The sequence below is a fragment of the Lynx canadensis genome, chromosome Y (genome assembly GCF_007474595.2).
Source record: "Lynx canadensis isolate LIC74 chromosome Y, mLynCan4.pri.v2, whole genome shotgun sequence".
Classification (NCBI taxonomy): domain Eukaryota; kingdom Metazoa; phylum Chordata; class Mammalia; order Carnivora; family Felidae; genus Lynx; species Lynx canadensis.
The window spans coordinates 1,253,949-1,270,006 of record NC_050200.1 but is presented as its reverse complement, the minus strand read 5'-3'; the positions used below and the strand labels follow the sequence as shown (position 1 = coordinate 1,270,006).

The 16,058-nt window shown below is 41.1% G+C and overlaps 1 protein-coding gene across 1 annotated transcript in view; it reads left to right on the top strand.

Annotated features, from left to right (window-relative positions):
* Positions 1–16,058, top strand: part of LOC115508113 (amelogenin, Y isoform) — a 36,100-nt gene that overhangs the window by 16,424 nt on the left and 3,618 nt on the right. The window contains exon 6 of the mRNA XM_030306509.1: positions 14,544–14,651. Within this exon, the coding sequence (XP_030162369.1) occupies positions 14,544–14,651 (108 nt within the window). The remainder of the gene's footprint in view (positions 1–14,543; positions 14,652–16,058) is intronic.

The following is a 16,058-nucleotide window of genomic DNA, read 5'->3' as shown; positions in this document are numbered from 1 at the left end:
TTCTCAGTTGTCTAAGATGGATATTCTCTGAAAATACCCATGTGCAGTATGGTCCTAAATGGGGAAAATAGCCAGCAGCCTGAAGAAAGCCCCAAATAGGGTGTGTCTTAGAGAATTGGGCAAAATTAAAATGGGGGAATTTAGAGAAAAGAATTATTACCTTATGGCTGTGAAACTTGGCTTCAGTGTCAACTCAGAGATTAAGAAACCTGTCCTAAGAATTTCTCATTAAATTATAACACCAGGTTACAGCCATGTTTTGTAGACAGAGATAATGGAAGGAAATACTGTACACAATGGCATTTAATATACTATATCAAGATACCAATTAAAAGAAAATTACAGAATGTGTATAGCTCATTCCATAGGATTAAAAACCACTTCAGGGTGACTGTGATGAGGGAGCACGAGGCATATTGAGGCGCAAAGCACAAGCAAGCACATCCTAAACGCAGGTGGGACACATAAGATATTCCAAGGACACTCCCAGCTACCCCAAAATGGGAAAGGACAAAAAAGAAATTGTCAAACTGATAAGAGTCTCCAGCAGTTCACCATAAAAACGAAACTCTCTATTATCTTAATGTCACTACTTTGCTAGAGGGAAAAACAACTTTGGCTTAACAATAGCTAAGCCTCCAGTGAAACTTTAGCCTGTGAAAGTCTCTTCGGAAACTCCATCTAGACTTTATCTCCTGACTCCATAGAACAGTCACCCTCCATACCTGAAGTGCAGCTCTTTCTGGACCTTAGGTCCTGTCCCTGTGCTTTAATAAAATCACCTTTCGGCACCAAAGATGTCTTTAAGAATTCTTTCTTGGCCATTGGCTCTGGACACTGGGAACACCCCATCACCCTAAAACTTTGTCATGTGGCACCCAACATGAGGCAATGAGTCTTTTTCATCTGGACTCTCAACTTCTATGCAGATTCAGTGAGCACTTTCTCTTTTCTTCCTTTATTCTCATTTCAGGGGGCTTTTTGAGAAGTATGTTCTTATTGGAGCACTTTCATGTTTACTGCTCAGGCTATAATCTTCTATCCTGTGGCTGCTCTACAGAAAGCCTGCCTTTTGGCTGGAAGTTAGTATCCTGGCTGGAAGGCATAAGACCCAGAAAATTGATGCCCTCTATTCCTGGCCTTACACAAAGTTGTCTGACTTGAGCACAGGATGACTGTCAATCTTAAGACTCCCATGTGAGGTTTCCTCCTCACTGGTCTAAGGTGATCCCCTCCATGTCTCTGGTCTGGCTGTATAGGTCCACAAGAACTGCATTGGGAGCTGGCCGAAACTAGTACCCAATTGAATTAAAACCCAACCGGGGACCATTTCCTAGGAAGTTGTCTGTAAAGAACTATATGTGTTGGGAAATCACTTAGATCTAGATGGAGCTCTGTCTTAAAGGTTTCAGTCAATGTCCTCTACTAACCTTAAATTACAAAATTGGGTAATTCTCCCTTGTAAAGCTTTTCCAGCGGTTTCCATGAGTTAAAAACAGTGGTTTCTTCTACGTCTTCTCAGCAAGAAGACTCAGGTCCATATGCTGGCACCCATCTATAGCCTAAAATGCTATAGGGAAGCAGGGGGATGCTAGCATCCCTCCTCAGGGGCCCACAGTAGGCTGGTCAGTGGTCAGTTATTTCATTCAAGGGATACCTTGGGTCACTTTGACACCAGGAACTCTGACATATCCTGCACGTCGGGCATCACCCAGGAATTGGTGAGGGATTCTAGGGGTAATGGACCTTCTCTTTCTACTTTTCTCTGTAGGAGGAACATGGGGAGCTCCTCTTCAGTCCCCAAGGACTCTCCCTTGGGATGGCTTTTTAACCCACAGGAAATAATTTGGCTTGCATAATTTAGGAAAAGACTTATTTCTTGTAACAGTGCATACCCTCAATAGGACCTAACAGTTAGATCTCTTCTGAAGGAAACAGGGCAGGTGGAGTGAAGTCCCCTATGTCCAGGCTTTTATGACCCTCAATCAGGATTCGGACCTGAGGGCCTCTTGCAGAATGCATTTGCCCAAATGTGTTTGGCTAGTAAACTCCCTCCTGATGTACTGGACATCTAAACAGGCCTCCTCCTGATAGAACTGTCACTGCAGGAAACACAGGCCATCCCTCACACTGATGAGTCTTTTTTCTGTTTTTCCTCCTAATGGATGTGAGGGCCTATCATTCATTTCCTGGGTTAACAACTATAATTGGAGCCAACTGTGGTTAGTCTACCTTGAGACAGGGACTTTAAGGTATATTCCCAAGCAGCTGCCAAAACTCCATTTATTTCTGGGAAATTCCCTGTGTTCTCTGGTCTGACATATTTCCATATTTCCACTTTGGTGGACACACACACACACACACACACACACACACACACACACACACACACACACAACCTGGCATCTGCTCATCTGTCCTAATTGACAGGCTTTAGGACAAGAATACCTCTCTCTGCCCTCTGGGTTTTTATCTGGTTTCATGTTTCTTGGCCAAACCTCAGTTCTTCAGTGTTGGCTTCCCCTCTTCCTGTTTCTGCACCACCTTGGGTACAGCCTGCATAACTGGTTCCTATATCATTCTCAGTGCCTCCAGCACCAATGGCTCATCCTCCCACTCTTTAAGGTCAAGGAGCAAAGAGCACCCCTTTGGACACCCCACTTCTGATTCCCCCCTGGTATTCCAGGTAAAACTAATAATGGCAAACAAATTGACTTTTAAGTGCATGCAGGTGGAACATATTTGATGTTTAAGCTATTTTAGGTTTGTTGGTTTGAGAGAGACCCACCTTGTCGGAAATGTTTAAGAATTCTATACTGAGCTGCCTCCACAGGACAAGTGTCCAAGAACAACAGTTAGAGGAAGAAAGCTGCCATAGGGTGAAAGCACCCACGGTTAGTCAATAAATAGAACAAAGCAGACAGCAGAAAGCGCTAAAGAGTGAAGATGCCCAAGGTTAGCTAGTGAAAAGGGTGCTTGTTAGCCTTGAGGCAGCATGCTCCAGCAATCTCACACTTGGTGGTAAAAGCTACTTAGCTGTATTGCCTACAAAGAAACACTGTCCATCCAGCATCTGGCGCCAGTATCATTGTGCTTTAATCTCAACTTCAAATGCCGGTCATCCCCAAAACCCTTTGCTTTTTACACACTTAAGCTAATGGTCACTATCCTATCGTTTTCTTCTGCATGTTCACCACATATATGTAAAACCTCGAGAGCTCAATAAATACAGAGATGAAACCCTGTTAGGGACTCTCATCTCCTCCCGGACAATAACCTCTCTCATTTTCATTTTTGCACCCACTCTCTTGCTGGACAAGAGAGAACTCCAGAGTCCTAGCCTGTGACAAGACCTGTTTCTAGTATTAAATAAAAAACGTTTATTCTATCTAGGTTTGCTAAAGGTCAAATAAACTCATGTTTTCTCTGTTGTAATTTGTTAGCAAAATGACAACTTAAAATAATGGTTAATTTTGTCTGTTAAGATAGCTTTCACTTAAAAAATTTTGCTTGCATAAGAAATGGGATTAAATATCATTGGGCATCTAGGTCTTTTCCAAGTAGAATGGAGTGCTAAAGCACTGATTACAGAACATAGGTTTGTGCTTTTGACTTATTGCAGGGAAACTAAGGTTATTTGGGTCTAGTGAAAAGCATGCTTTTGTGCTGAATTGATTCATAAGTTTGCCATCTAAAGAACTCTGGTATAACATTCATAATTGCTTACTACTTTTCACTGGAGACTAAGGTGTCTAAGAGTTAAAATTCTGCTAGATGTAATTGAGACTGGAAACAGGGAAACAATTTTGTATGTAAAAAGTAGGAGATGGTTCAGAAAGAGAAAAGAAATGGAAATGCATTTTTGTTGAAAGTCAAAGAAAGTAATTTTGTCCTAAATGAGATTGGTTGTTTGTGGAGTAATGGCTTGGGACAAAATATGAAGGCAAAGAAAAGTTGTAGAAGGTTTATGAAGGACAATCTTTGGACAGGAATTTTGTATGTGGTTGGGATGAACTAAGGTTGCAATGGATGGATTTGAAAAGTACACTGGTATAAGGTTAAAATTCTGCTCTTCTGTGATGTTCAAAAAAAGAAAAAAGTTTTCATGGATTGTTGATCTGCTCTTGATAGGAAAATGTACCCAAAGGTTTTTTTTTTTTTCCTCTTGTTTGCCCGCAAAACCAAAGTTTATGTTTTCTCTTTTTCAGATCTTTGATTACTTATGTAAAACTTCTCAGTGTTAAAGGAGGTAAGTTTTACTAACTACTTACGTAAAACTTCTCAATGTTAAAGGAGCTAGCTTTTACTAACAACTATACAACTCTATGTATTTGCTTTTGAAATCTCTTATTGCCACTTTAGTTAAATAAGATCCTATTTGGGATGTGCTTTATAACTTTCCAAGGTTTTAGCAAACTTCCCAGGATTTAAATTGTAAATGAAGTCCTTTTGATGAGTCAGGCTTATTTGGTATGTTAAGTTACTCTAGAAGCACTGCACTCTCAAACCAATAATGGTAAACCTTAGGTTATATTGCTTGGGTAAATGCTATAACTGCTCAAATATAAATGCATTTCCTGAAGTTTTAATATGTTTTGGTAATAAGGTCATCCGTTGATATTCTCATCATCAAAATGTTAGAAATAACCACATCTCCTTGGCAATTGCATCGTAATGAACTCTTTTATCATATCTTTAACTATGTCAACTTTTTTGAGTCTTTTGTCATTTACAGTTACTGTACTTATTCACAGTTGTGTGTGTACTTATTCTCTTACAAAATGTGTTTCATTTTCAAGGAAATTTATAAAAAAGGGCTTTTAGGACAAATACAGGTATTTGACATCTTTTAGATTAATACTAAAGTGAGTCAGAATTTCCAGAATTAAGAAGCTGCATTCAAACTGAACAGAATCAGTAACATGGGACTAAATGACTAAAAAAAGGATAGTAATAGTTTTGTTACTCTTATTTTAAAGTATTGCTGGTTGCCTAATATTTGCTCTCAGAGTAAGGAAACTTTCACTTAGGATACCCATGATATACAAAAATGTGATTAAATATGCATTTGTAAACAAATGAAAGCATTTAACCTTTCCATCTAAATCCTCTGAAATTCAAAAACTCTCAGTGAGTATTCTTTGTTTCATAGCAATTACAATTGTTTTCATAAGTCCAATAAGAATCTGTTCATCTTATAACAGTACACCATCAAAAATACTAGTTACTTTCCCAAGGCTTTGACTGGAATGTCATATTTGAGTGACATGCATAGACTCAGATATGACCAGACAGCTCAAAGGAACTGAGATTGACTTTATGAAACATGGAGAAATGTTGACCTGATACCTTGCTTACAGAGTTCTCAGCAGCCTTAGCAGGTGAATAAAGAATGTCGCTTTCCTGGCAGGTGCAGGAACCTCAGGATATCTTGGGGACCTCATGAAGAGGCTTTTCCCCAATTATTGCCCAGGTATCGCAGGCATTTCTGAAAATAAGTACTTGGTTTTGCTTCTGGCCTGGAGAGGCTACTAAAAAAACTAAAAGTTCAATCTAGGTTCCTTATAAAAGTTTGCAGCAAAGCAAATTTTAAAAGATCTACGTGATCAATCATTACTCTTGCTGAGCTTATGTAAATAGACTGAGTTTGTTAAAACTGGACTTGTATTACAGGTGAAGTAGTCTTGATTTGGCTGTTTCTGGAAATGAAGGTGTTTGCAGAGAGAAAGAGAAAAAAAGAACTATATTTCAATAACACCATTATGGATGCTAAATTCTAGTTCTGATTGTCTTTAAATGTTTGTTGTTTGCCTAACCTAGATAACTTGGACCATCTTCTTGCTTATTATTCTGTGGTGATAATAAAAGAACCCCGTAGGCATATGATTAAACAACTGGAAAATAGGATGCACTCTCCCAACAATTGTGTATGAAAGTCCTTTTCTCACTGTAGAACTATACTATACTGCTTTATTATTCACTTAAGCCTGGGTTAATTGATAAATCTCTAAGTGAATATGCAAACCATATCCTCCCTAAATCTGATCAAACAGTTAGTAGAAACCTATCCCATATACACCTGGTTTATTTAAAGGATTGAAAATCTAACACAACAGGGGATTTAACTCCAAAATGGAAGGACCCTTTCTGGGTCATTTTGTGTACTCCCACTGCAGTAAAGTTAGAGGGACATTCTTCATGGGTTACTGTATCTAAAATAAAACGTGTACCTCCTTCATATGAAACCAATAAGCAAACCAATGTGCCTTGTCATTCCTACGAACCTGTAGACCTCAAACTTCTCTTATGATAGTTGTCTCTTTCTTTTTCATCATCCTTTCCCGAATTTATACTAACATTTCCTTTCTATAATGGGCACAGCATTGTGTCGAACTACAACATAAGACAGTTTCCTGGATATGTGGAGTTTCATCCATGTTGAGTCCATCTGGGATACCCTATTGGGTTTCTCCTTTACAAGGTACTGACTGGCACATACTCCCTAATGCCTACTAAAAATTTTAGATAATATATATAGATACCATGTTTTATCACCAATCAAAATGTTTTTTTCCTGGCCCATGATCAATAAGACTTGAAATTTGCCAGGACATAACCAGACTTCTTCACACACACACAGATATTATTAAATTATTAACTGATTTTACAAACTGATTTTAATGCCCACCATTGAGAGCCTACATTACAAATCCCTACCTATCACCATTCTGAGGATGGCATATATCAACTTTTGGATTTATATTTATGGCTCACACCCACCATTGGACAGCCCGGTCAAAAAGGGCAATTTTATGCTGGGAACAAAGAGATCGTACACAAGATACCTGGGCAAATAACCAAGGTATCTAGGGTTGCTATCATTAGAAATAAGCTCCCAAACAGGCTGGTGATTGGTTTGCTACTGATTGGATAATGCAGCCTGGAATCACATGGCTAGCTCCAAATGGAACCCACTGCATATGTGGAACTACTCTATGACCCTCGCTTTCTCCAGTATGAATAGGTCACTGTACCTTAGGATTTGCCTGGATTCATGGATGCATTATTAAAAATCATCACCACCCCAGCTAACCTTCCAAATTTAAAATAAAGTTGGATGGGATCTGTTTTCCAATGACCATCTGTTATCCATTTTTGCTCCATCTGCAGAGTTAAAAAGTGTAATTTGACATGTGGAAGCTCTTAATATATAGACCACAGGACACTCAATGACTCAAAAGACAGTATCTCCTTACTCAACACTTAAGTCGCACAGATACACAAAACACTTCTACAAAATAGAATAGCATTAGATGTTTTAACTACTGCACAAGATGGAACTTATACTGCCACAAAAACAAAATGCTGTGTATATGTTACAAATTACCAGACATATTTCTGGATTTCTAACTGACATGAATACTCATAGTGACATTTTAAATAATCCCTCTCATTCCTTTAGTGATTGGTTAAACTCCCGGACTGGTAGATTTTGTCAACTACCAAAGGACTCTGATTTGGGCTAATCTTTCTAGTTATTCTAATTATGTTTTGCTGTTTTCTCCCATGTCTCTCTACCTGGTGACAAGACTCCATCATTGCAATAACTTCAAGTCAACAGACGATACTTTCGACTCATGGTTGTTCATGTATCTTGTCCACATAGGATTCACCTGCCTCCAGCCTAACTCCCTTATATGTTCCCCAACTGACAAATATTGATCCATAGATATGGACAACTCTACATCCCTACTCAGCAGGAGAAGCTACAGAAGATGAGACTCCACCTTCAACAACCTGAAAGGTTTAAGGGTCAAAATTGTTCAGTTCAGAGGGCACTTGATGAGGGAATATGAGGCAGGCTGAGGCGCAAAACACAAGCTAGCACACTGCCACTTCCCTTCCCCCAGGTGAGACATGTACAATATTCCTTGGACACTCTCAGGTGCCCAAAAAGGGAAAGGACAAAAAACAAATGGTCAAACTGATAAAGAGTCTGCACCAGTTTACCAGAAAAAGGCAAGCCAATCTATACATCAAAGTCCAGGAACTCCCTACTCTCTTAATGTTAATTATTTGCTAGAAGGAAAAACAACCTTACCTTGATGATAGATAGCTAGGCTTCCAGTAAGTCTTTAGCATGTGAACGTCTCTTTGGAAACTTCTTGACTTTATCTCCCCCCCCCATTTCCATAAAATGCATAATAAAATCACCCCTCACACATGCAGTGTAGTTCTTTCTGCCCTCAGGCTCTGTTCCCATGCTTTAATAAAATCATCTTTCTGCACCAAAGAGGTCATTAAGAATTCTTTATTGGCCATTGGCTCCAGACCCCACAAACACCAAAACTTCATCATTACCACTGTAACTTTGGTCTTGTAAGGGTTAAATTGTGGTGTAGGGCTAACCTGTAGCCTTAAGAAATAACAGCTTTGTTTTAACACTGTAGATTAAGAGATAACAGTCTTGTCCTATCAATCAAGGAACAACAGTTTAAGGAAAATCAACTGGTTTAGTGTTTGCTTGGATTGGGACAAGAGCATGTCTGAACTGTTTCCACCCCCATCTGGGAACTATTTCTTTGTTCTGTCCCCAGGTGATGATAAGTCGATGTGGTTGGCTATAAAAACTCTGTACCCTGGCTGTTTGAGACCAGACTCTGGTCAAGAGTGTCGGTCCCAATCGATTGGTTGGCTTTGCCTCTCATTGCAATAAATTTTGTTGTGACTGTCACTGGTGCCTGTAGCATTGTTTCAGGAGTCGTGTGGATGCAACAGTCTAATTAGTGTTACTTCCCTTTGATTACCATAAACGCTCCCCTGCCAAGATAAATGTTCTCAATCATCCTTTAAACATGGTCCACTGATATACATCTGAGTAGTCTCATGACTAATGTTTCACTAAACGGTAGTAAATAATTTTATCTGGGGCACCTGGATGACTCAGTTGGTTAAGCTTCTGACTTTGGCTCAGGTTATGATCTCATGGTTTGTGAGTTTGAGTCCCACATCAGGCTCTGTGCTGACAGTTCAGAGCCTGAAGCTTTCATAGGTCAACTTATAAGATATCAGAAAGCTTATTGTATATAAATTCAGCTTAAACTCACCTTTCATGAATAGTTGAGATAAAAGGCTTATGTAGTTCCCTATTAAGAGTTATCAGAAATTACTACCCGCCCTATCTCGCTTCTGTGACCTCGCCAGCTTGCTAAATAGATAACTTAAGATGCAAAACGCTCCCCACCCCCTCTACCAAGATCTGGCCTAGGCAAAACCAACATGTAAAAATTCAGTACTCACTGCCCTACAGCATCTCAGGTGTCTAACTACGATTGGTCATTTTAAACCCTCTTAGGACAAAGACCTTTAAGTTGATAGGTTCCTGCCAAAACTAACGTCTGTGTGTCACAATATAATTGGCTACTATGAAATGCTATAAATTGTAACTGGTTAACCAAATAATGACGTATTTTGACTTGCTAAAATCCATATAAGCTCACTGCTGCCTTTGTTCGGGGCCATTCTCTGCACTTTTCTCCATAAGATTAGGAGATCAGGTTTGGCCCAGCCGTGAAAAGAATCTTGCCTCACTTCTATTCAGCGTCTGGGTTTTTTTTGACAGCACCCTGTTTCAGAAGCCTGCTTACATTCTGTGTCTTCCTCTCTCTCTGCTCTTCCCCTGCTCATGTTCTGTCTCTCTCCTAAAAACAAACATTAAAAAATTTTTTAATAAAAATAACTTTATCTTAACACTCACCAGCCCCTCAAGGTCCTGGAAGCTTTGCTTCCAAATTCCTGAGGTACTTCTGCTATATTCCTAACACCACTAACTAAAAAGCATACAATCAATCACTCCTCACAATCCCAGTGCAGCTCTTTCTGCCCATGGATCCAGTCCTGTACTGTAATAAAATCACCCTTTGCACCAAACATGACCCAGGAATTCTTTCTTGACCATTCACTGCTGTCCCCATACTAGTAACCATGCCTGAAATGCAGATATTGTAGAAATACCATGATCTTTAGGATGAACTATCAGAGTTCAAATTTCCACTAAGAATTTAGTTGTTATGTGATCTTGGTCCCTGTAGTTAACTTTAGTAAGCCTCCATTTTCCTCTTGTGAAGAAAGAAAACAGAGAAAGATGGAGAGAAGGAAGAAGGAGGAAGGAAAGAAGGAAGGAAGGAAAGAAGGAAGGAAGGAAAGAAGGAAGGAAGGAAAGAAGGAAGGAAGGAAGGAAGGAAGGAAGGAAGGAAGGAAGGAAGGAAGGAAGGAAGGAAGGAAGGAAGGAAGGGAAGGAGGGAGGGAGGGAGGAAAGGAGGGAGGGAGGGAGGGAGGGAGGGAAGGAAGGAGGGAAGGTGGGAAGAGGAAGGGAGGGGGGGAGGGGACAATGGGGGGAAGGGGGAAGTAGGAAGGATAAAGGAAAGGAAAAAAGGAAGGGAGGAAGGAAAAATCTATTTATTTTGTTGAACTGTTTTGAGAGTTAAAAATAACATTTTAGGTCACCAAAGACAGGAATTGGCATACATTTAGTTGCACTGTTAGATTAAACTGATAATATGCCTGCCTGCTTTGATCAAATCACATTCAGCTGCCACTTTTGCAATGATGCCCACCCTGACCACCATATTGACACTGTAGACTGCCCCACATCTACATATTTCTAGTCCATTACCTTACTCTTTTTACTTTTTCCCATAGTTTTTATCTTCTTTTAACTCACTATATAATTGGATTTTGATTATGCTTATTAAAGCCTAAGTACACAAATTCCAGGAGGGCAGGGATATACAAATTGTCTCGAATAGTACTTGCCAGGTGGTAGATGTTCAGTAATTTTAGGGACTTTTATTTCAAAACTGGAATATTCTTTTGTACACAAATTTAAACATTTATATTTTCTCATAATATAAACACTTGAGTTCAGAAACTGTAAATGATTATTCTTTTGTAATGCCCCCAATTTCGAATCCGAGAGACCACCAAGGAGCCGATACCGATGCAAACGCACAAGGGTTTATTTGCAAGCTCAAGCTTGGGACCAAGTATACCCGACACAGCGGAGCAGGGACTTGGACCCCTAGGTTAAGAGGCGTAGCAGTTTTATAGGGGCCAGTGGCCAATGAGATTGTTACACACATAGAAAGTTGCATAGTCATGTCAGTCCACACGCAGGTGGCCAATTGAATTACAATTTACCCTATAGTAACTGTTTGACCTAGCCTATCACTCTGGTCAGAATTGGTGCACAAGTTTGGCGGGCAAAAGGCGGGGTTTAAGAATTGGCGTGCAAGTTTGGTGGTTAGGGGCTCCACATTCCTATATGAGCCGGTTTCCAGTAAGGGTGTGCTCAGCGGCTTGACTAGGGTGGGGGAGTGTCTTAAGCAATAAGTAGGTCATGTGGGGGTTCTACATGAGATGGTGGGTGTAGCACAAAATGGAGTTAGTCTTGCTCTGCTTGTCCAGGGGCAGGGGATTTTGGTTAATTTCCTTGGGTCCCACACTTTCAAGGCAGTTATAATTATTTGCATAAGTTCAATAAGAATCTCCTTGTAACTGGACACCATTGGAAATAGTGGTTATTTTATGAAGGCTTTGATTGGAATGTCGTATTTCATACCAACAAGCATAGACTCAGATATGACCATATACAGCTTTAAGGAATTAAGGTTGACTTAATGAAACAAGGGAGTCATAAAGCCCCTTGGAAATGTTGGCCTGATACCTTGCTTACAGAGTTCCCAGCAGCCTCACCAGGTGAGTAAAGAAGGTCACTTTCTGGCAGGTGCAGGAGCCTCAGGAGATCCTGGGGACTTCATGAAGAGGAATTTACCAATTCTGCAGGTATTGCAGGCCTGTCTGATGGAAGTAGCTGACTTGCCTTCTGGTCTGCAAAGGCTACTCAAAGTTCAATCTAAATTCCTTATAAAAGGTTCCAGCAAAGCAGATTTTAGAAAATTTGTATAGTTAATCACTATTCTTGCTGCACTTATTACATAAACAATTAGACCAAGTTTGCCAAAAAAGAGTACTTGTTTTACAAATTACTCTTAATTTGGTTATCTTTGACAGAAATGAGTGACTTTTAAAGAAATTATGTCTCACTCTTCTCTTTCCACCCATGGAATGTGGTCATGGGCACTTGCAAATGGGTCTTCTACTAAAACTATCAGCACTACTTCCAGTGCTGCAGGTGTTGTGGGATTCTCTGAGATTCACTGAGGGAAAAAGAGGCTGGCATGCACGCATGCGCACACACCCACACCCACAGTTGGAATATGTGTGATATTCCTTGGACATTATGGCTACCCAAGAACAAAGGAAAGGGATTTAAGTGCTTGCCATGGTACGTGGGAAACCAAGGCAAATGAAAACTGAAATTCCCTTACTGCCTACGGCCTACTGACAAGTCCTTTAAACAGGGAGAGTGACCCCCTTCTAGGAGCTCTGCTGCTTTGATGATGACACTTTGCTCAGGGCAAAAGAGAACCTTAGTTTAAGATTATTCCAATACCGGGGCCCCTGGGTGGCTCAGTCAGTTAAGCGTCTGACTTCGGCTCAGATCATGATCTCGCGGTCTGTGAGTTCAAGCCTCGCGTCAGGCTCTGTGCTGACTGCTCAGAGCCTGGAGCCTGTTTCCGATTCTGTGTCTCCCTCTCTCCCTCCCCCCCCCCCGTTCATGCTCTGTCTCTGTCTCAAAAATAAATAAATGTTAAAAAAAAAAAACAACATTATTCCAACCCTAAGGATCCTGTAAGTTTACTTCCTTTATCTCAACTGTCCCAGGATATATGCTGGCATTCATGCTCCAAGCTTACCGTCCCTGATATACATCTGAAAGGTCTCATGATCCAGGTTTCATTAAATGGTAGTAAGTGCTGTTTCCCTACTAACAGCTAGTCCCTCAAGTTTCTGGAAACCTTGCTTCCAAAATACTTTAGACACTTCCTCTATCCCTGACCCCCTCCCAACCTGAGGGTATAGATATAATAAGGTACTCATCACAACCCCAGGGCAGCTCTTCCTGCCCATAGCTTCTGTCCCCATGCTTTACTAAAATCACCTTTTTGCACCAAAGACATCTTTAAGAATTCTGTTTTGGCCATCAGCCCTGAACCATGCCATCACCACCCCAAAACATAATCAACAGCCATCTATGTCTGGTTCTGCTGTGTCCAGGAGTGGGCACATACCCAGCCACGGCTTCCACAAGCACCTCACTCAGCCTTGCCATCTGACAATGAGTCCTATGGACAGTAATAAACCCACACACAGTGCTGTGGCTTCCTACAATTCTGTACAGTATCTGGTGGGCATGTGCTGCCCCTGCCCTTTGGAGAGCTGGACCTTGATCCCACTATCCCTCCTGCCTACTGCCTGTATACCTCCAAGCTGCCACCTTCCTAGAAGGAGACTTGCCAAGATTGCCAAATTTAGAAAAGACAGCAAACCCTCACCCCTCAGTAACTCAGCCCTTTCCCAAATGCTGTAGGCCTAGAGAACCTGGCAGGGTACCAGGAGACAGGCTTCAATGCTCAACACCCCTAGCAATAGCCCTGGCACCCCACAAAGTCAGAAGAAATATTTCTTGAACCTCCCAATATTGCCAGCCAACCTGTGCTCAGAGGAAACCAGTGTAAGGATACTTATAGCTGGGGACCCCCAACACTCCATTAGAATCCTTCCCCAGGGAAGGCCAGCTGTCCAGCACATTGCTGGAGCTCCAGCCACATTGCTATGTAACACCAGGGAGCTAAGCCAGTTAGCCCAATGTTGGCCAAACACATGTACCAATGTAAGGGTTAAATTGTAGTGTAGGGCTAATGCTTAGCTTGAAAAATAACAGCTTTGTGTTGACATTGAAGGTTAAGAGATAACAGCCTTGGTTTACTCTTATAAATTAAGCCTCATACTCTTGTAAATTAGGCTTCACCAATTAAGGAAACAAAAGTTCAAAGAAAAGAGCATCAGAGGCAGGGTCAAGGAGATCCACTGGTTGCAAGTTAGAGGCAGAAAGTCTAAAATAAACACCTCATTAGGCAACTGTTTCTAACTCATCTGGGAACTGTTTCTAACTCATCTGGGAACTGTTTCTTTGTTCTGTTCCCAGGTGATGATAAAATGATGTGATCAGCTATAAAAACTGTGTACCCTGGCTGTTCGAGGCCGCACTCTTATCAAGAGTGTTGGTCCCGATCGGTTGGCCTTGCCTCTCATTGTAATAAACTTTGTTGTGACTGTCACTGGTGCCTGTAGCATTCTGTTCCAGGAGTCATGTAGATGCAACACCAACAAATACTAAAGCATGAGTACAGAGGCTGCTGAATTTAGCCCCAGCCCCACCAGCCTGAGTCTCTGAGCTCAGAACTAGCTGTGACACCTCAAGATTTTTGGAGAGAGAATAAAGTTCATATCTTAAAAAGAAATAATACAAGTTTCAAGTGAGAAGGAAAGCTAGTAAACAGAGAAAATTGCCAGTCCGAGGTCGGATACTCCCCTTGCATGCTTTTTTTGGCTTCTGTAATCTTGCTTACTTCTTCCAGCAGCCAGCAGCCAGGAACCAGAAGCTTGACCATAGTAGCCCTGCCCAATTCGGCTGTACAAATGTACAAATGACCAGAAAACCTGAGCTGAGTGCCCAGCCTTTGGAGGTGACTTTGCTGGAGCAGCACCCATGCGAGAAATAAAGTCTGATTCCCTGAGTACATGTCACTTATCCCTTCTTGGGTGCCGAGTATTTGCTATAACAGTAACACACCTTTGGAGATGTCCTTTTCAAACATTTGTCAATTAAAGAAGTTTAATTTTTCATTTGGCTTTGTTTCCCACATCATCTTGATAAAGGAGCATAAGGCAAGCTGAGGCAAAGCAAAAGCTAGCAACCTCTCCCCTCCCCCCAGGTGGGATATGCGTTCTATTAGTTAGGCACTCTTGGCTGCCCAACAACAAAGGAAACAATATGAAACAAATGGCTAATTTAGGGATCACAGTTATGTAGGACTTGAGTCTCCATCAGTTTACAAATACCTTAGTAAATTACACGAAAAATTGGCAGTCTTATCAGTAGCCTAATCTCCACAACCCGGTACACTCAGTTTCCTGGAGCCCCAATGTCACCCTCCAGTCCATAGTGATGTGGGGAACAAAGGCAGGAAGGAAATGACAGGCACAATTAAATTTCCTTATAATCTGCAGCTCATTGACAGATACTTGAAGGCAGGCAGAGTGTAACAGCCCTCCAGGAACTGCCTACTCTTACAATGTTAATTCTTTGCTAGAGGGAAAACAACCTTAGTTTACAATAGCCAGGCCTCCAGTATCAGATGAGTCTTCTTTAGCACATGCAAATCCTTTTGGAAACTTCCTTTTTAATTTACTTCCCCCAAACCCAAGTATATATAATCAATTTCTCCCTAAGGAACCCTCAGGTCCTATCCCTGTGCTTTAATAAAATTGAGGAAGGAGCATAAGGCAAGCTGACACTGCTTGACAGAGCTGACACCCCTACATGCTCAGGTGGAATACATGTGATTTCCTCAGGCACTCCTGGCTGCCCAAGAACAAAGAAAAGTTAAGAAAACAAATAGCTAACTGATAGAGATCACAGTCATACCAGACAAGAGTCTCTATCAGTTTACAAATATCTTGGTAAATTGTACGGAAAGGCAATCTTATCAATGGCCTAATCTCTAAGAACTCCCTACTGTCTTAATACTTCACTAGAGGGAAAAAAAAAAATCAGCCTGACAATAGCCAAGCTTCCAGTAATCTGTAAATCGTCTTTACCATATGGAAATCCCTTTAAGAAACTTTGTCTTGGTTTTATCTTCCCCTACTCCACAGTATATAACGAATCACTCCTCACAACCTCAGTGCAGCTCTTTTCTGCACGTGGGTCCTGTCCCCGTGCTTTAATAAAATGCGTTTTGCACTAAAACATCTCTACTCTTTCTTGGTTGTAAGCTCTGGACCCCGAGAACCCCCATCTCCACCCCATCTGTCATGACTAATGTTTTACTATTGTAATGCCTGAGGTGGCGAAACCCCCCACAAGAGAC